The following is a 21,216-nucleotide window of genomic DNA, read 5'->3' as shown; positions in this document are numbered from 1 at the left end:
TGTTTTGTGCGATGTTTTAATAAATAAACAACAAATTAATGTGTTCTTAGTGAGTAATGGGACGGCGTCGGCGTTTTAGCGCCCTTTATTGGTCAATCACTATGAACACACGTGCTGTCCTGTATGTTTAATTATGCTTAATGGGGGCGAACAGGTGAAACTAATCATCCACGCATGCAAGTGACGTCATCCATGAGGAGCTCTTCCTCCATAAAATGGCTCCCATGAAGTTTGACCATAGCAGAGTGAAACAGATTGTGTTTTGCGCAGCTCAAATCTTCGCTGCCGGTTTTTTGGGGTTCCCCATTCCCCCAATTTAGCTGTCAAAAATGACCTGGCGATATTTTGTAGTACCTTTGATGCTGTTGTCCTTGTGGGAGCTTCAGGTGGACGGAGCTTGCTTCTGTTTACCACTGCATCCACAGCAGGTGTATTGCCAGCCGAAGGTTGTTGGTAAGCCACTTTTATCATTTTGTCAAGGCGTTTTTTTAATTGATATGGGGGTGTACATGGATGCTAATGGGTTCAAGCATTTTATTTTTTGTCCCCGGAGCTGCTTAAACAGATGTTTTCCTCTTTCAGTCATTAGGGCAAAAGTTCTTGGACTCATGCCTGCCTCACCCTTCAGGCATCTCAACAAGTATATCATCAAACAAACAAGGGTAAGTATGCATATTGTATGCCAATTGCATAATTTTTCACGTGGATTCCACTTAATGGCTTTTCCAGTACTACAAGGGCACTAGAAAGATCTATGACGCCGTCTTCACAGCACCCACCGCTGCAGCTTGTGGAATCACTCTGACCGTTGGGGTCGAATATGTCCTCATGGGTATAAAAACCTCATTTTTTTTTTTTTTTTTTTTTTTAGCATTTTCGTTAGCGGATTAAAACCGCAGCTATTGTCGTCACCCAAGTGTAACCAACCCTCTAAATTCTACAAAATTTGCCAATGTTTCTGAACTTGTTTTGACATTAAACTACAGGAGTCTATTGCTGCCAAATTAGGACCCCCCCCCCTCCTCTTTTCTATCTACAGCCAGCCTGGAGCCCAACCACACACTGCGTATCACCCTGTGTGATTACTATCAACCGTGGGCTACCTTGAGTTATGCGCAGAAGAGCCTTTTGCACCGCTATCGAAAGGGCTGCAATTGCACGGTAGGAATGCAAAAACGGCGTTGGTCTAAATTTTACACGCTCAAATGGATCTTCAAACACTTGTCGGACAATGTGACCAAAGGCTCAAACACAGGAAGATTGTCTTTTACTGCCAGCAGGGGATGTAGCCATCCATGCCCAACGTCTGCAGCCCTCTGTCAAGCTATTTATTGAGCCTATATGCACATTTAAGTGATAGTCTTCTTGATTTGAATAAAACGCCCCTGGTCGTTCCAAGCACCAACATCCATAAACCAACAGAACGTAGACATTTTAATGATTTGTCTTTTCTCGAATTTATAGATTTGTAACCTGGCTAATGAGCTCTTCCTGTGAAAGGGTTTACCAAGTCGTAAATTAGTCCAAGGCCAGATCTCCTATCTGAGGAGGACAGTTTAGCAGGCTGTGTCTGTTCACCTAAGATTGACCCCAGATTTTCTGTGCTTCTATTGTGGGCCTTGTGTTCTGCCAAATAAGCACACAACAGCATGAAACTTTTAAATATGATAACTTGCATTCTGTCTATTCTCTGTCACAGTTTTATGAAAGCAAGTTGATCAAGTTTTTGGTGTCTTTTGATGGCCATGTTGGTGAAATTCCCATCCTTGGTTGCCCACAGATCAAGGGCTGCTTCTCCTACCCGTGCTGCTTACCCAACCCGAACACGTGTGTATGGACAGACGTCCTGCCAGATAAGGAAGACAACAGCGATCAAGCTCGACACTCTGCTTGCGTGAAGGAAAATGACAGGTCTTGCGGTTGGCACAATGTACCTGACTGGCCTCGACCGGCAAAACCGACAAAGTCGCCTAACTGAAAATAAATGAAGGTGTTTGACAATCCAGTATTTAACTTTGTCTACGTTTTGGATGCATAACGGACTCTTCATTGGTGTAATGTTGAGTGCTCTGGTTACAATTGCAATTATTTGGTGTTTTTTTTGACTGCCCTTTACCTGTTTTTTTACAGACAATGGGCAAGAAAATGAGGGAAATTCGAACATCTGTTACAAAAAAGCCTGATGTATAATACATTTAAAAAAATCTTCTAGATTATGGCAACGAAGTTTGGGGGCTATGTGTCATGAAAGCAAGACAAAAGTGTGAAAATAATAATACATTTCATTTTAAGCGCCTTTCAAAGCTCTCAAGGACACTTTACGATCACAGACAAGCATAGGTACTATAATAAATTAAATAGAATACAATAAATAAAATACATTTATAAATAGAAACAAGAGAGAGCGACACAGAAAATGCAATTCTAAATAGGTGGGTTTTGAGATGGGATTTGAAGAGAATCAATGTTACGAATGTTGGGAGGAAGTGAGTTTGCAACCAGAGCAGCTGAAAGCCCTGTCCCCCATCATGCTGAGACGGGCAGGGGGGGCACACAGAGGTGGAGGGAGGAAGAGGATCTGAGGGAATGAGAGGGAATAGAAATTTGAAGAAAGTCAAATAGGTTATGTATAAAGAAGAATTTTAAAGTTGATTCTATACTTGAGTGGAGCTCTTGGAGGATGGGGTTGATGTGGTGAAGGGATGAGGTTCTAGTGATGATCCGGGCTGAAGAATTCTGGATGAAAAATACTTGTTCTTGTATTTGTTTCCAATTAAAATCCTTATTGATTGGAAAAGCACTGTTACCTCATTCACTGCCATTCCCCAATATTTTCGGGAATTGAATACAATGACGTGAAGCGCCATTCCCAAATTTGTTCAGGGTTTGGTTTTTCTTCATAGAGAGGGTGTCCATAAAGCGTTTGTCAGACCTCTGGCAATATTTTTACTTACCACTAGGGGACAGCATTTGCCTTTTGGCTATCTATTAGCTATCTATTATTAGCTATTTATTAGCTAACTATCTATTTGAGTTACTTCCGGGTTGAGTAAACGCAGGCGAGTGTGGCTGCTGCTGCTCACCCACAGAAAAACTTATCCTGTGACTGTAAAGTGACCGTGAGAGTTTTGAAAGGCGCTTAAAAATGAAATGTATTATTTTGTACAGCTGCCTCCATTTCAAGCTCAGATAACTCCAGACTCGCGTAACTTAGGAATTAACTCTTTTTCTTCTGATTAATAAAGAGAGTCGAAGGTTTCTTACGCTGCGTTGAATGTTTATGTAATCCTAAAACTCAATATTGTTTGGGTCCTGGAATTTGAGCGAAAATGACAAAAACCCTGGCACTGGAGTGGACATATTTTTGCACATTGTCTGGCAATGAACGAGTTAAAGAATTACCAGTGACAAAACGCAGACCCAAAAGATTTTAAAAAATCCGCATGAAGGCACACCAAAAAGCTTTAAATTTTCACACCTTATAATCCGATGCACCTTATATGTGGATCAATATTCACATTTCTTGGATGTCATATTTTTAATGTTCTGTAATGTGCTTGATTACAGCTGCAACCTTCCCCATACAAAAATCTATGAGCTGTCTAGTTAGCTATCTAGCTAGATACCTATTAGTTATCGATTAGTTAGCCAGTTATCTAGCTTCTATCTATTTGAGTTACTTCCGGATTGAGTGAACGCTGGCGCACGTGGCTGCCACTGCTCACCCACAGAAAAACTGGTCCTGTGTCTGTAAAGTGACCTTGGGAATTTTGAAAGGCGCTTAGAAATGAAATGTATTATTATTATTATTATTATTATTATTATTATTATTATTATTATTATTATACCTAAAAAACTCAAAAAATGTAGTTTTGTACTTCTTTAGTGTAGCTCCATCTAGCGGACGCCTAACACAACTGCATGACAGGAAATCGGTTTTATTTTGAAGGTGACCAAAGACTCAGGTGAAAACAGTTTACAATCAGCTTGTGCTAATTATGGACGCAGTCTACTGCTTTAAACCTCAAGCAGAGGCAACTTGCTGGTGTGGCATATTTTTTCTTTTCTTTTTTTTATTGGTTTGCTCAACTGGAAGAAATAAAAAAGATCTTTGAGGTTGTGACAGGGTCAAGGATGAGCTTGAAAAATTTTGTGCTGGTACTACTGTGTTTTTGGGGGCTCCGAGAAGAAGTTGCGCAAGCCTGTAGCTGCTTCCCGATGCATCCACAGGAGGTTTATTGCCAAATTGATGTCACCGGTAAGTGGAACGAGATGCCGCTTTCAAATTTTTTTTGTCAGACTAATATGAATTACTTCCTCATGCAAATCTTTCCAAAACATTCCTAGTAATCAAGGCAATGGTAGTTGGAGTGAAGCCCGGCGGCCAAAGAAGACTCACAAGATATGACATCAAACTCATCAAGGTGACATATTTGCCATATTCACTTTTTTTTTTCATGGAGGCATATGAAACATGACTCGGATTTTCTTTTCCAGACCTTCAAGGGTGCTGAAAAGCATTTTACTGCCATTTACACCCAACCCAACTCTGCAGATTGTGGGGTGACTCTGACCAAGGGTGTTGAATATCTACTTATGGGTATAAAATCTGAATTTAGTTTCATCTCCGATATGGAAACTATTCCACAGCCAAGATATTAACGGCCTTTAAAGGACAACCGACACCTCCGGACAAGTTGTGTCCATACTTTGTAAAATCGCTACAAATGACTTCTACTTAGCGCATTTTACAAAGACCGCATATAGGTATAGTTTACGTTTTAAGACTCGCCCTGAATATTCAGGAAGTCTTGTTTTCGAGTTGATGACGATGCCTGACGTGACGTCATGTCAGGAACGCCCATGACCGAGAAAGCGACACAAAATGCATTTTGGGTACTTTGTTTGGTCTGAAAACTTTGTGTTGATGGCGAAATTAGAAGGAAAAACACATGAATAACACAATGGTGAATCGTTGTGTGAATCGCACTAACACTACCAATTGCGGTAACACCATAAAAGTGGACACACATTCTCAGGAGACAAATCAGCCCATTTCCAATGGACCTTGAGCGCCATCTTGTGCATTTTCTGGGAGCTACATTTGAGCCCAGACGGCTCGAATTGATACAGACGGACTTCTTTAATCGATTGCAAACATTTATGCTTTCCTCTTCAGAACTATTTGAATCATATTCATATCTGGATGAGTAGGAAGAAAGCATCTTCTCTGAATCTGAAGCCATTGTTTTGTCTCTGGAGTTATCCTGGCGTGAAATCAAGAACACGGGGGCGGGACCTTCTGAAACTTGCCATTTACGACGTCATTTTGAAGCAGTTTTGGGACTTTTTTTTTTTTTTTTTTTTTTTGCATTTGACTAAAAATATCAGCCTGCGTGTTTTGGGTATTTTAGGTGCTATAAAACGTTTTTCTGATGTCAGTTAGGAAACAAAAAAAATGGTGTCGGTTATCCTCTAATGCTTATTTGAGTCTTGAGGATTTCCCCATGACGGTGTTGACACATTTTCCTCTCCCAATCCAGGCCGACTGCAGTCTGACGGATCGCTTCACGTCCACATGTGTGATCTCCATCAGCCGTGGAATGACTTGAGCATGACGCGAAAGCACCTGTTGTACCACTACGCCGAAGGATGCGATTGCACGGTACCAATTTAATCGTGCTTTTATAATTAAGAGCAATTTGTAGTATTTTGGAGTAGGTGCCTGTTTGTGGGTTGTGTTTGTGTGGCCAATCAACTCTTGGGCATATGAAATCATTGGCGTCAATTAATCACAGATCAAATCCTGCGTCTCCTTCCCGTGCTGCGTGACCAGTCTGACTGAGTGCCCGTGGACAGACTTCCTGCCGGGCAAGTCGGGCAATCGTGACCAGGCTCAAAATTATGCTTGCATCAAGAAAAGTGATGGATGTTGTGCCTGGGACAGGCCGGCTTTGTATCCCCAAAATGGATACCCAGCCCCCTAAGGCTAATAATGGCTAAAAAAAATATATATACACAAAAACATTTTTTTCTTTTCCTGTATATCTATTAAACACTGGCTTAATTGTACACAAGCTTGTAATTTCACATGAGTGCAGTGGCGGGCTGTGGATTTCATCGCTAGGCCTTCAGTAGTGCTACGTCTGAATCAATCCTAACTGCAAAATGTGTGGTGATTTACTACAAGTCCACTAGAAAGTACCGTTAGCCAGGAAATAACTTGACCAACCTTTCTTAATGATGACCATTTTTTCTTAAAGTCCGTCTTGAAAATGGCTTCGAGAGTAAATCTCCAACCAAATCAATTTCTTCTCCTTCTTCAGCCATTGTAGGTTGACCAAATCACTATTAAATGAACAATATATTTGCTTAGGCAGCTCGCTACGGATGCAGTGTGCTAGCTCTGGCCAGTATGCTCGTGTCACAAGAGGCTTGTGGATCTGAGCAGTTTTCGCACACTATGATTAGCTAGTCACTAGTCCTCTATTTGACATACCTTTTGTTTTCAACCACTCTCTTAGTGACTGCCTCTGTGATTGTCTGCGTTAAATTCAATACTTTGTCTTTTTTTATTTTTGGGTTGTTAGAAATGTAGGCCAAACCGGCTACTGACCTCCAGTTTGGAATCCGAACGGTCTGGATTCAAGATGGCTGATTTTGGTCTTTCAACGACTCGACTACGAATGTAAATATTCTAAAACGAGATGCCACCTGAGGGCGTTGTTTCGCATGACTTATCAGTCATTAATAGAAAGCCCTCTCTCTTCGAAGTTTAAAACGGCACGGCTGTTCTCTCAGTTTAAATGAGACAAGCATGTTCATGTCTTAAATTTCTCCACTGTGAGACAAAACAAAAAAATCTTAATCTACAGTATTGGTAATCTAGTCTAAATATTTTGAGACGAGACTCCACCGGAGGGCGCTGTTTCGCATGACTAGTTTGTCAGTTATCCATCGAAAGCCCTCCCCTATCAAAGTTTAAAACGGAACGGCTGTTCTCTCAATTTCAATAAAACGTGCTCATATGTTAATGTGTTAACTTTCTCCACTGTAAAACTAATAACGGCGAATCTAAAAGTGACGCCAAGGTATATCTAATGAGCCAACTACATGTATATGTCAATGGGAAGGTGGGTAAAAAAACACCTACACAGCTTCAAATATTCAAAAAGCAAATGTGGCTTTCTACCATAAAACACTCGGGGCTACAGAATATTTTCTTTTTGACCTTCAATTTAATTATATATACAGTATGAAACTACAGCAGGATATAAAATCACTGAACCGCTACATGGAACATATTGCTGCTTGGTTGAAGCTAGCTTTCAAAGTAAATACTGTACAGGCAAAGTGCCTCTGAATAAAAGATTAAAAACATTTCCGTTTTCAGAATCTGTGATTTCTTCACATGCCACTAGAGAGAGCTTGTGTAATGCGATTGGAGAATGAGTGCACTGGACTTGATTTCCACCTACAGTTTCTGAGAAGTTGCTGAGACAACAACATGGTGGTATCTCCATTATGGCACCTTAAAGGACAAGGACAACCGAATCCATTTTTTTATTTCCTAACTGACATCAGAAAAAACGTTTTATATCATCTAAAATACCCAAAACACGCAGGCTGATATTTTTAGTCAAATGCAAAACACCAATAAAAATGACAAAGTGACCCAAAACTAAATCAAACTGACCTCATAAAGTTTCAGTTTCAGAAGGTCCCGCCCCCTTGTTCGTGACGTCACGCCAAGACGTCTTGCCTTGCTCTAGAGTCAAAACAATGGCAACAGATTCGGAGAAGATGCTTTCTTGTTACTCATCCAGTTATGAATATGATTCAAATAGTTCTGAAGAAGAAAGCATAAATGTTTGCAATCGATTAAAGAAGTCCTTCCGTGTCATTTTGAGGCGTCTGGACTGCAATATAGCGTCCCAGAAAATGCACAACATGGCGCCCAAGCTCCGTTTGAAATGGGCTGAATTGTCTGCTGGGAATTTGTGTCAACTAGTATCAAATAGTAGTCTCGGTGCAACACACAACGATTCACCATCGCGTTATTTGTGTTTTCCTTCAAATTTTGCCATCAACACGATGTTTTCAGACCAAACAGAGTACCCAAAATGCATTGTGCGTCGCTTTCTTGGTCAGGGGCGTTCCTTCAGTGACGTCACGTATGGACTCGTCACCAACTCAAAAAAAAAGACTTCCTGAATATTCAGCGCGAGTCTTAAAACATAAAATATCGCTATATACGGTGGAATCTTTATAAAATACGCTCAGTAGAAGTCATTTGAAGTGATTTTATAAGTGATTTTATGGACACAACTTGTCCGGAGGCGTCGGTTGTCCTTTAAGTCCCAGACTTGTAAAAAATAGTGCAATATAAAAAAATAAAGTGCCAATAAAAAATATTGTGCTTATTTCACATGTATTTTTTTTTTATACAAGTGAATTATAAAACATCCTTTTTATGATAATCTCCATGGACCTCATTTCCTGTGGGGATTAACAACCGGGATGGGCAATTGGACACCATTCACTGAATGGTCCAATTATTTAAACAGGTGATGTTGATTAATTGTGGGCGGAGTCTGAAGCTATATAAAGGGTCTCACGAACCTGAGCTAGCAGGTGTTGTGATAGAGACTTCCGTGGGTTCCTTGTGGGAACAACATTTGTCTTCGTTTGGGCAAACAAAACCTTTTTCTACTTTTCTTTGACTTTCTAACCCTGACGGATCAACAATGTGCTGGAAGGTGAGGAACATTTTGTTGCCCTTGGCGCTGCTATGCTTGTGGCAGCTACAGGAAGGAGCAGAGGCCTGTAAATGCCCCGTGAGACATCCGCAGCAGGCGTTTTGTCAAGCAGATGTTGGTAAGTTGTAAATTTCTGTTCATATTGTCAAATAATTGATAGAAGTGAGATGACGTTGTCGTGTTAGCGTTAATGACATCCCCAAAATGGATGTTGTCAAGCTAACAATTTAGCTTGTTTAGTGTCGTGTGCTGTTCCGAAAGCACTTCTTTAGTCGTCAATTGGGGGCAACTTCTATTATAGTTTGTCACAAAATGGTTTGCCAAATGACTATGTTGTAGTTGTAATTCTTATATATATATATATATATATATATATATATATATATATATAAAATACCATGCTGGAAACTGGCAAAGACCTTTTCCCTGTAGAAATTTCTAGTGAATTTCAAAATGGGTTTTTAATCAGGCCTTCAGACAATTATTTTTTTCAAGCAGGCAATAGTTTTGACCATATATTTTGGCAAATGACTTTATGTGAGATATTGAGTATCTGAAATTAACTATTGCTACATTTAAAAACACTTTCCAGTCATCAGGGCAAAGGTTCGGGGAGGGAAAACTGACAGTGACAATCATCTCATGAAGTACAACATCAAGCAGACCAAGGTAAAAAAAAAAAAACACAAGACTTACAGAAGATACATATCTGGAAATATCTCATATGTTCCCCACTCCCAGATATTCAAGGGCCCTAAAAAGGATTTTGATGCCATCTACACTGCGCCCCGATCTGCAGCATGTGGAGTCACTCTGAAAAAAGGCACAATGTATCTACTCATGGGTAAGGAGTGTAACAATTTTGAAGAAAATTGAGTTATTTTTTAAATGAATCTAGCCTACTGGAACTTTTTTTTTCTCCTGGCGATCAGAATGTAACAAAAACTAGCTTGCATGGTACTACTAGCTACCTATTTGCTATCTTTTAGTTATCTAGTTGGTTATCTATTAGCTATATAGCTGTCTAACTAGCTATATGTAAACTATCTACATGTATTAGCTAGCTAGCTTTGTATCTATTTGCGTTACATCCGGGTTGAGTGAACGCAGGCACGTGTGGCTGCCGCTGCTCACCCACAGAAAAACTTATCCTGTGACTGTAGAGTGACCTTGAGAGATTTGAAAGGCGCTTATAAATGAAAAGTTATTATAATATGGCAGGTTGAGGACATGCGTAAAAAAGGTCTCATGATAGTGTTGAATATAATTGAAAATATTATTGTGCTAATGTGAACTTTGTACAGCGTTGCTTGCCCTTCAAATTTTGTGACTGTAGAACAGGGGTGTCAAACTCATTTTTTTTGCCACAGGCCACATTGTAGTTACGGTTTCCTCTGTTGGGGGTGCGTTATGAATTTGGGTAAGCCATTAAAATGTTTAATCCCCTCCACATATTACATATAGAGCGCACAACAAATTAATGAATGACTAGTTTTCAAATCTGAAGTCGAGAATAATGACTGTTATTGTGGTTTACATCCAAAAATATGAAATTTCAAAAATCATGGAATTTCAAGAGTTTCATTTGCTTTCGCGGGCCGAATAAATCATGTGGTGGGCCAGATTTGGCCCCCGGGCCTTGACTTTGACACCTGTGCCGGAGACATTTATCATGTGACATTCTTTGTGTTTTCTTTGGTCATCGCAGGCAAACTGGACTCCAACGGCTCGCTGAGCATCACCAGGTGTGATTTCTTTCGTCCGTGGAGTTCCGTGAGCGCCGGACAAAAGATCCTGTTGCGACACTATGAAAAGGGCTGTGATTGCAAGGTCAGAACAAAATTTTGCCTTGTTTTGTAACAAAAACTCTGAATTCATAATCATTTAAACAATAGGCAATACTTAGAATTGGAGTCGTCTCTCTCTATGCAATTCATGAAATTCCTGTCTTTGGTCACTCGCAGATCATACGCTGCACTTCCCTTCCATGCGGCATCAGCAACCCGGTCGAGTGCTTGTGGACACAATTCCTGCCGTTAAAAATGGCTAGCAATGAGCAGACCCAAAATTTTGCTTGTGTCAAGAAAGGCTACGGCCACTGTGTTTGGTCCAGGGCGTTTGATTTATCCGAATTTGGGTTCATGGGCATCAAAAAGGCCATTAACTTTTGAAATAAACTCAACTTTAAAAAGATCAATGCAGGTTTTTTTTTCCTTTCCCTTGACCATTTCTGCTTTTAAGATGGCAAAGCCATTTGGACTTATTTGTTTTGTAAAATAATGTAGGGATGTAGCGATGCCAGGTTTTTATTACTCTTAAACATAAAAACCACTCTGGGACAGATGTAATTTCTGTTTAAAATTATGCATGATGCACTGGGAGGCGAAACTATTAGCATCAAAGCCATTTTTGAAAATTAGTCACTTCATTGTAATTTATGTATTTTTTTCCTCTTTGTGAATTAATACGATTTTATGAGAATTTATTGCTTCCAAATAAAGAATATAAATCATTTTTTTGCCGAACTATTTAGGACTACAGGAGGCAGGGGTTAAAGTAAACAGAATTTTGTTATGGAGAAACATCACATACCATCAAATACGTCATAAAAATTTTGCACAAACCTCACGTCCAGCATCCTGACCTTTCGGAATTGCGCATACTGTAATTGGATACAGAGAAAATTCCAAAAGGTCAATAGTGGATTCTTCAACCCAATCTACCGGGTCAAAACTATTAAGCCAATATGATCCAAATCCAGTTACCGAATGAGTGGTTTAGGAAAGCAACAGTGGTTTTTCTTTTTATTTATTTTCTTGCACCTGAAGTCAACTTTAAACTAGCAAAACACTGCCAGAACTTCAATAAATGGCATATGGTGCAAACCGCCGGCGCAGAGTCATTCCTTTGCTTGCTAAACTGAGGTCTCATGAGTCATTGCATTGCGTGCGAATGTGCTCAGGGTGAAAAAAAAGTGTGGGGGGGGGGGGGGAGGAATGGCAACATAAAGGTGGGAATAAGCATTAGGAGCGATGAGTGTGGCGGCTGAGCCATCGACGGTGGCTGGCCGGTGGCGCTAATGCGAGCTCGACGTGTTGGGGGACCTCACTTTGGGGCGAGCGGCCTGATTAAACAATGATTTATAGGCCCGCTGGAATATCTCTGGCAATCTGTCCTCGCAATGAGATTCTTTTCCTCTGCCGCTCCGGTGAAACATCTCGGGAGACTCGTCCAGAGTGGACAAAATGTGTAGTTCGGAGCTGGGTGGGCATTAAATGCGATCATCATGATGGCTCTGGTGGGTTCATGGGAGTATGTGAATGTCTATTTGTCTCACACATGCAGGGACACAAGGCTGGCTGGCTTCCTTAGTGGAATGAAGGACATGGTCTGCTCTAGAACCTAGTTTGAGCGAGTGGTGAAGCTTCACATTTCACTTTTTGTAATTCTACTTCTTTTCCTTTTGGCTTTTCCCTTGACGGGGTCGTCACAGCAAATCAGTGTCCTCCATCTTTAGAGGTTTTATCCGCATGTTTGTTTTGGCCAAGCTTTTACGTCGGATGCCCTTCCTGACACAACCCTCTGTATTTATCCGGGCTTGGGACCGGCACAGGAAGACATATGTCCCTTTGTGGCTGCAGAACAAGCAACTTGCTCAGTAAAAAGCTCCCAAACACAAAATGGTAATCGGCACAGCAACATTCAAAAAAGCAAAAACTATACTCGCCATTTGCTGCCAATGCTCTGAGTAATTCTGCTATATAGCTGAAAAGGGGGAGGAAGGAAATAAAGCAAGGGGTCAAAAAAATGGAGTCTTCCCGTAGTATGCAGGTGGAAATATCAGCTAATAACAGCTGACGGCAGATACATCGTCTTGAACCGTGACTGGATTAGATTGGGGGTGAGCCTTTATTTGTCACAAAATGGAAAAATGTACATTTCACAGCAGTAAAAACAAAATATTTATTTTCCCCTCATATTGTTTTTTTAAAAATTGGGTTGGATTGACCTTTATTAGTCTCGCAGCGGAGAAATGTACATTTCACAGCAGCAAAGCAATGGAAGGAAAAGGAAAGGAAGAAGTAGAAAAACAAAATACATGTACGGGAGTTGCTCTAAAGGCAGCCACTTTCACAGCGCCATCTTGAAGTCAAAACAACCAAAAAACAAAATAACAAATAGTATGACACGAAAGACAAAGACAGTCATTCAATCAAGCACTTCCTGCACCCTCTTTGTTGTATGAAGCAGTTTTAGATGAAAAAGGACCTTTTCACCAGTGGATCAGGGATGTCATGGTGTAATGTGCACGTTGGCTACAAGCTAAATGTTGAAAGCAAACGCAAAGCTGTAGCATCCATTGATAAAAAAAAAGATTGTCTCACATCTCCTGTCCCACGTAAATCCGCTTCAATTCCAAGCCGCGACAGTTCCACATATTCCAACAGCACCGACCTTTCCGCTGAGCAAAGCGCGGCTGTGAAATTGCTGACCATTACAGGCGCAAAAAAAAGCCCGCAAGCTGTCCAGCGATGACAGTCACATTCCTCACAAATCAAAAACGGTGCTGGCGTAGTCGTACTGCCAAGAAGGCGCAACCGCTCAGCATCTACTCGGGCGCCATCTTGTACTTCGACCCCATGACCATCCAAGACGTATTCATCCTAAATTTTAACCGCATGCACCACCGCTTCCCCCCCAACCAGACTTTGAAATGCGCGCTAGCTTGGAAACGGCTTTAAAATTTAATGCTACATCTTCATCAGTGTGCTTATCTTGCTTTAAGAGAAACAAACAAGCCTGAGTCTTATGCAAGACCTTTATGATGAATGAGTGAAGTCGCCCCCTCCCCCACCCTCTCCCCATTTCTGTACAGTTGGGACAGATAGCGCCTTTTTTTTTGTCAAAACACAAATGGAATCAAAATGCCAGAATACGATATCCCAACCACGGCGCTGTTGCCATGGTTACGTGAGAAGCGACAAATCTAGCATGATCGCAATCTTTATAAAAAGAAATCAAAATACAGTTTTCCGTGTGTTGCCATGGTTACGGCCAAGCGCGCTCCTCCTATCATATCCCAGATAAGAACATCCATTGATGGTCGATTCCTGTGGGATTACAACAGGGCGAGTGACAGTCAATTACATGACTTTATATCACTGCACTGGGTAGGATTTAAATATAAATCATGTCAATGCGGGCAAGGGGAAAAAAAAAAACCAGAGCGCCCTCCAAATTTTGTTTTTCAAGCTCATGTTTCAATAATATGGTGGCTTGTGGGATTTGCATTTATTAACCAGTCTTTGTACAATAATCTGGTAAATAAAGGGATACATTCTCTTGTAATTAACCTTGAGAGGAAGCCATCATCTTCATCACACAGCATATAAACCGCTTACTTAACAAGTTAATTATTCGAGAACCTTTATTATAAATGTGTTTCAATGTGTTCCTGATCGCTAAGCTGTTTGGCATTCTTGATCAGGATGCAAACTTTTTCAAGTCAATCACTGCCAGACTCCTTTCTCTCCCGTGTTTATTGTTTGTCAAAGTCATTATAAGTGCCTTGCACGCTGGGTCTGAGAGGACAGTAATTTCATCTGTGCTGTATGTCGTGCGTATTAGCATATTTGACAATAAAGCTGACTTTGACTTGACGATGTGCAAAAATGTGTCCATTCCAGTGCCAGGGTTTTTGTCATTGTCACTCGAATTCCAGGACCTACAAAATATTGAGTTTTAGGACTACACAAATATTCAATGCAGTGTAAGAAACCTTAGACTCTTTCCTTTCATCAGAAAAAAAGAGTTAATTCCTAAATGATATGGCTCTGGAGTTATGTGAACTTGAAATTAGGTTGGCTGTCCAAAATACAATACATACATATTGGTTTATATAGCGCTTTAACAATAGTTGAAGCTGGAACAAAGTGCCAACATGGGAAAAAAGTGAAATGCTGCCCCTTGTGGAAAGGAAAAAACATTGCCAGAGGCAGTGGCCAGCGCTTTATCAACACTCAAACAAGAAAAAAACATACAAAACCTGAACAAATTCAGTAATGGCGCATTACGTCATATTTTCTATCCCCAAATAAATTTGTGAATGGCAGTGAATGAGTTAAAAGTGGATATCTGCACAATGGCTGGGAGTGAAATGCCCCCCCCCCAAAAAAAAAAAAGACTCATTTTAATTGGAAAGTTGGGGTGCCGGCCAGTGGCGGGCCATGGATTTCATCGCTAGGCCTTCAGTCGTGCTACATCTCAATCAATCCACAGCTGCGAGTGAGGTGTGATTTACTACACGTCCACTAGAGGGTGCCAATAGCAAGGAAAAAAATCGTGGCTTGAACAAACTTAAGAAATACTGTCATTAAACTGTTTGAATTTTTACTTGGAACGTGTGGATTCATGATAGCTGCATAAAATTGCCATATTATTTGCTATTTTTGCTAACTTCGGAGCTGTCCAACCTTTCTGAATAATGTCCATCTATTCTTGAAAATGGCTTTAACATTATACAGTAAAGTCTCGTTATATCGATATCGGATATATCGATAGTCCTGGTTATATCGATACTATTTCTATGCACGCACGGAGAAAATTACATGCAAACAGGGTCGGATATATCGATAGTCCCGGTTATATCGATATTTTTTCGGACTCCCTTGAATATCGATATAACGAGACTTTACTGTATCTGCAACCAAATCCATTTCTTCAACACAACAATATATTTGCGTATGCAGCTCACTACAGATACATTGTGCTAGCTCTGGCCAATATGCTGTTATCACTAGCAGCCAGTGATACTATGATTGGCCCAATTACTAGCCAATCGTGTGACTCTGACTCCGATTCTGATATTTTTAGGCAAGCAGAGAAGACCTTGCAGGCCTTGACGGTCCACCACTGGCGCCGACAGGTCGCTGAAGTATCCCGATGACTGCGAACAGCTCAACCTGACGCATCCCAAGTCGTTCGGCAAACGAGTTGCAGGCTGTCAGCTACTCATGAAAACATGCAATCGATTTCACCCGAAAAGGTGATGTCATCCCAAGGGGCTTTGCTAATGAGTTTGAAAGCTGCTTAAGAAGTCCAGAGCTGTTGGAGCAAAGAACCCCTTTCACCTGGAGATTTGGGATGGGGGCGGGGCCTTAACCTTCACTCCAGAAGGGACTATTTGAAAAGTGCCGTCAAGGCAAACAGCGGGATAATTGCGGCATTTTTTCTTTTTTTTTTCCCCCCGCCCAGACATTGAGATGCTCAGCGGACGCCGGCGAGCGATGCTATTTGCCCGATGTGTCTTCACCCTCTCCCATACTCACCCCCTATTGTGACAAGACAAAAGTAAGTGATGGAAAAGAAGTGCTTTTGATTTTAACAGCCCGGGCTAAATGCCAACTGCAATTAGCTAACAGTGAGGTAGCGTTGTAGCCTGCTGTTTCTTTGGCCTTTGAGTGGATGTTTGATTTTTTTATTTTATACTTGTTGCATACATAACAAAACAGAAGAGGCAAGAGGGGTAGAAGCAACTCCTTAGCTTCACTATTGCATCTCATTTTTTGTTGCTTTTACATTCAATGTAAGTGGCACAGGTAGCATGGCGGATAACAGTGGTGATGAAAACTATTGCGCCACATTTACTCAACATGATTTCTTGCCAACAGAGAAAAATAACAGTCAAAATATTGACCTGGTCGTTTAATTTCCTTTCGCCATTTGCAGGTAATTAGGACGGAGCCCGGCAGCCTTGTGGTCAGGTGGTACACTGTGGTCTGACCTGTCAAAAATAATCATAAACGGAACATCCACATCTTTCATTCAGAATGTACAATATCATGAACTCGCATTTTATAAACAACTTTGTGAACTGGTTAGACCACAGGTGTCAAAGTCAAGGCCTGCGGGCCAAATCCGGCCCGCCACATCATTTTTTTCGGCCCGCGAAAGCAAATCAAACTTGTGAAATTCCATGATGATTGCTAAAATCTGAGCCAAAATTTCATATTTTTGGATGTCAACCACAATAACAGTCATTATTCTTGACTTCAGATTTGAAAACTAGTTATTCATTAATTTTGTGTGTGCTCTATATGTAATATTTGAAGGGATTTATACATTCTAATGGGTTCCCCAAATTCATAAAGGCCCTCGAGAGGAAACCATAACTACAATGTGGCCCGCGGCAAAAAATGACTTTGACACCCCTGGGTTAGACTATTCAGAACAAGCAAATCACCACAGGTTCATTTATAGTCATGGCTAGCACAACAAGCTAAATGACATGCTAGCACAAACAAGCAGACTACGGCGGTTGTCCGTGGTTGCATCAGGTGAAAATCTCCCTAAATTATTTTCAGTTTCACTTATACTGTTCCTTCGCATGCAAAATAGGACGTCTTAAAAGCCAACAGGGGAAAAAATAGATTTAAAGCCCCAAAAAACAGCAAGACTGTACCAAAGTAATTCTGTTCTATCACTGCAAATTCGCACAATTAAAAAAAAAAAAAAACACGTAAAAAACCTATAGCAAAACTGCTCTGTATTTGTTGATGTAGCTCTCTACCGATAAAGTGTGCTAGCTCTGGCCATTATGCTCTTGTCACTACTGTCTTATGATCAGAACACTTTTCGCAAACTATGATTGGCTAGTCACTAGCCAATCAAAGTTTGCGAAGACGTTGACCAGCGCCTTCAAAAAGGCGTTGGTACCACTTTTTGGGTTGCCAACTCGAAATCTGATTGGTTATAGGAGAACAAGGGGAAAGTAATGAAAGGAAACTGAAAGACAATTTGGAATTATTTAATATGAATTCATGGGCAAAATATAATTAACATCAGTCCGTGATTCTGATATTTTTAGGCCAGCAGAGAAGGCTTTGCAGGCCTTGACGGTCCGCCACTGTTTCAACCGCTTTATCCTTAAGAAGGTCGCAGAGCTGATCCCGATTGACTTTGGGCGACAGGCAGTGTATCCAGTACACCCTGAAATGGTCATCAATCAATCACAGGGCAAATGTAGGAGGTGGTGGGGGCACACCAGGAGCGCCAAAGCTGGAATTGAACCTTGCACCATCTGCACTGTGAAGGGGACGCGCTAGCAAGTTGATTAGCATGTCGTCTTTTATCATAATGTAAGTCCTCTTTTCTTTTTCCAACTAATAAGGCACTGTGACAAAATTCTGTCGCTTTAATTGTCTCCATTGCGCATTTTCACAAACTAATGTTCTGGCAAGCAGGAAGGTTTTGCGCTTTGCACGTGTAAAAATAACGTAGTCAAAACACAATGGATCCAAACTTGATTATGCAGGACAAAGTATTAGCCGCGGCTTATACAAAATGCTTCATTCCAAATTAATCCCATGAGCTACGTGATTACAGTGAAAAGCAGCGTGGTGGTGTTCTCGGCGGGACTTAACTCAAAGTTAATTTACTTTAGCGCGGCGTTCAAGCTGTTGTTCCATTTGCAAAGCGACTACCTTTTTGCGTCTTGTCTCATCACGTAAATGTCAGACAGACGCGTTTCTGCCGTTAATGAAATCATTTGGTCGTTAGGAGGCAGCGGGTTCCGTGTTTCATTTAAGCCTGGTAAGGAAACACGGTTTGGCCCCGAGGAACTCAGATGAACATATTAAATCATCCACTAGTTTCTTCACGAGGGTGAAGATGGATAGAAAAAAAATTCTCTTTATTAAATAATGGCCTCAGCGACTGCATTGCATTCTGCGACGGAGAAATAACTCTGTCACGACTCGATGAATTGGCTTTCTCCATGAGGCTCTATTCGACTCAGCGGAGCGTAATAAATGTCTGCAATACTGCATTTAAGAACGAAAAAAAAAACAGTCTTTAAAATGACTTATTAGCCGTTACAGGAACGCTTTTTAATTGCAATTTCCCTTTGAAGCTACTCTTATTTGAAAGAAACTCCCCATGGGAAATCATCCATTTTTGGTTCAAATTGTGGACATCTAAAAGCTGCATAGGCAATTTTTTTTCAATGACCTTCCAACCTCTTCAATGTCAGTATGGTTTTTGATGATTATTTTTATATCGGATCTACCAAATGAAAGAATAGACTCTTCTTTCTACAGAAAAAAAATAATTCTGTTCTCTCATAAATAGTCTTAAGAAATTCAGCCACTCTGTCCAAATAACGTTTTTTTTTTAAATATTTATTGGTTTGTTTATTTATTTTCTTCTTATTTATTATTTATGTATTTATTTAATCATGTATTTATTTATTTTATTTTAAGTTTTCGTCAATACTGTTTTTGTAAAAAATATTTATTTATTTGTGTATTTTATTTTATTTTTTTGTTTTTTCTTCAATACAGTTTTTTTGAAAATTGTATTCATTTATTTTCTTATTTTCTTTTTTTATTTATGCATTTATTTAATTGTGTATGCATTTGCTTATTTTTTTCCTTTTATTTATTTTACTAATTTATTTATTTTTTGGGGGGGTCAACAAACACAACAAGCAAAACAATGACTGTGCAACTGATTCATATCGACACCGTCCAATTAAAAAAATGGAGTAAACACATCGCTCAGCCTTTAGCATAAGAAACCTGAGACTCTCTTCTTTTATCAGAAAAAAATGTTAATTCCTTAGTTATATAGATCTGGAGTTATCTGAGCTTGAAATGGGGGCGGCTATATACAATACCATACATACATATTGATTTATATAGCGCTTTAACAACTGCTGAAGCTGTAACAAAGCGCTTAACATGGACAGGTATCACATATGGGAACATAAAGCAGTCACAAAGATAGTAAAAAGCACCAGGGAGTGAAATCAAGATCAAGTCGGAATCATGCATAATCGTACAGGATAATCTTTTCATCGCTGTTTTTTTTTGTCTTGAACCGCATGTTGACAATCGTAGCTCAAATTATAGTAGATTAGCGATATGCCGCGACAGCTAGGTCTGATTGTCTCTATGTGTGTACCCGATTGAACCATTTATTTTCCTCCAGGCTGTTTATTTGTGAAATATGATTGGGGGAGGTGAGCAACGGGTGACGCTAGGCGACTGCTTCCAATCTCCCTACAACACTCGGATGTGCGTTGACACAATTTGACGGTAAACTCTGATTTTTCAGCCTCATCTGTCAGGAGAAACGGTACAGAAGCACAGTCGCCGGTGTGACACATAATTTAGTTGTATAATGTCACTGTTTTTTTTTTTGCAGAATGTGCAGAAAAAAATCACTGTCAGCTCTACGTGTTTGGCGGGCCAGGTTTGAGATCCTATAATCTCCACAATAGTTAGAAAGTTAAGAGATCATCTTGAAAGTTTTTCATTTCCACACGGGGGTTGCCTGGCAAGGTTGCCGATTCGCGATGGTTGATTTGAATTTAAAGAGGGCTGATTTATTGTGAATCACCAAGGGACCGTAGTCTCGGGAAGCAGCTGGCGGTTTAACGGCGATTAAGCGGCAACGAAAAATGGCGCACACGTAAAGCGCGGCAAGATGGATTTGGGGCTCGATGCGCTGAGTGGACGTACAGTTATGGCGTTTTGGTGATTTACATCAGAGCTGGAAAAAAAAGAGGACGGCGTTTCCTGGGAAGAAGAGAGAAATGGCAGGCAAGTGTGAAGATGGGCTGTTAAGTGCTTCTCAAGCAACACTGGCTCATCAATATGCACAGAATTGCTCTTCAGCTTCGCCGAGTCCCCCCCCCCCGCCTGTTAATTGTTTTGCGCTACTCTATTATTGAAGCGACTTGTTTAGTTTAAGCTTGACCGGCTCCGACGGACACGCTCGGAAAAGGCTGAAACATGCAGGCAATCTTGAGATATTTTCATGCAAAGATTAAAAAAAAATGTCAGCGAGTCGTGTTCCCATATAGAATATCATTTTGAGCACTTGATCAGTAGAGCACTAAAATTTCAGTTATACAGTAATGTCTTGTTATATCAGTTATATTGATAGTACTGCTTATTACGATACTATTTCTATGAACGCAAGGAGAAAATTTACATGCCGCAGGATCGGATATATCGATAGTCCGGTTATATCGATATTTTTTCCGACTCCCGAGAATCGATATAACGATATCGATATAACGAGACTTTACTGTATTTAAAGGACCGCCGACACCATTTCTTTGTTTCCTAACTGACATCAGAAAAACTTTTATAGCATCTAAAATACCCAAAACACGGAGTATGATATTTTTAGTCAAATGCAAAACACCAATAAAAATGACTTCAAGTGTCCCAAAACTACTTCAAAATGACCCCGGGGTCATTTTGAAGTAGTTTTGATGCCGAGTTTCAGAAGGTCCCGCCCTCTTGTTCGTGACGTCACGCAAGGACGTCTTGCCTTACTCTAGAATCAAAACAATGGCTTCAGATTCGGAGAAGAAGCTTTCTTGTTACTCATCCAGTTATGAATATGATCCAAATAGTTCTGAAGAGGAAAGCATAAATGTTTGCAA

At 40.4% G+C, this 21,216-nt stretch overlaps 3 protein-coding genes across 3 annotated transcripts; all 3 read left to right on the top strand.

Moving 5' to 3' along the window:
- Positions 1-165: 165 nt before the first annotated feature.
- Positions 166-1,978, top strand: LOC148885446 (metalloproteinase inhibitor 2-like). The gene is made up of 5 exons (XM_089019335.1): positions 166-453; positions 583-662; positions 730-832; positions 1,040-1,161; positions 1,781-1,978. Exons 1-5 carry the CDS (start codon positions 330-332, stop codon positions 1,976-1,978), a joined length of 627 nt encoding a protein of 208 aa, XP_088875461.1. The 5' UTR covers positions 166-329.
- Positions 1,979-4,134: 2,156 nt separating this feature from the next.
- On the top strand, positions 4,135-5,987 carry LOC148885445 (metalloproteinase inhibitor 2-like). Its single transcript, XM_089019334.1, has 5 exons — positions 4,135-4,258; positions 4,348-4,424; positions 4,498-4,600; positions 5,544-5,665; positions 5,799-5,987. The coding sequence occupies exons 1-5, from the start codon at positions 4,135-4,137 to the stop codon at positions 5,985-5,987; spliced, it is 615 nt and encodes a 204-aa protein (XP_088875460.1).
- Positions 5,988-8,747: 2,760 nt separating this feature from the next.
- LOC148885444 (metalloproteinase inhibitor 2-like) lies at positions 8,748-10,930 on the top strand. The gene is made up of 5 exons (XM_089019333.1): positions 8,748-8,877; positions 9,352-9,428; positions 9,501-9,603; positions 10,468-10,589; positions 10,724-10,930. Exons 1-5 carry the CDS (start codon positions 8,748-8,750, stop codon positions 10,928-10,930), a joined length of 639 nt encoding a protein of 212 aa, XP_088875459.1.
- The last annotated feature ends 10,286 nt before the right edge of the window (positions 10,931-21,216 follow it).

Source organism: Hippocampus bargibanti, linkage group LG17, assembly GCF_051943395.1.
Source record: "Hippocampus bargibanti isolate YZ-2025 linkage group LG17, ASM5194339v1, whole genome shotgun sequence".
Classification (NCBI taxonomy): Eukaryota; Metazoa; Chordata; class Actinopteri; order Syngnathiformes; family Syngnathidae; genus Hippocampus; species Hippocampus bargibanti.
The sequence above is the reverse complement of the archived record's forward strand: the minus strand, read 5'-3'. Positions and strand labels throughout refer to the sequence as shown.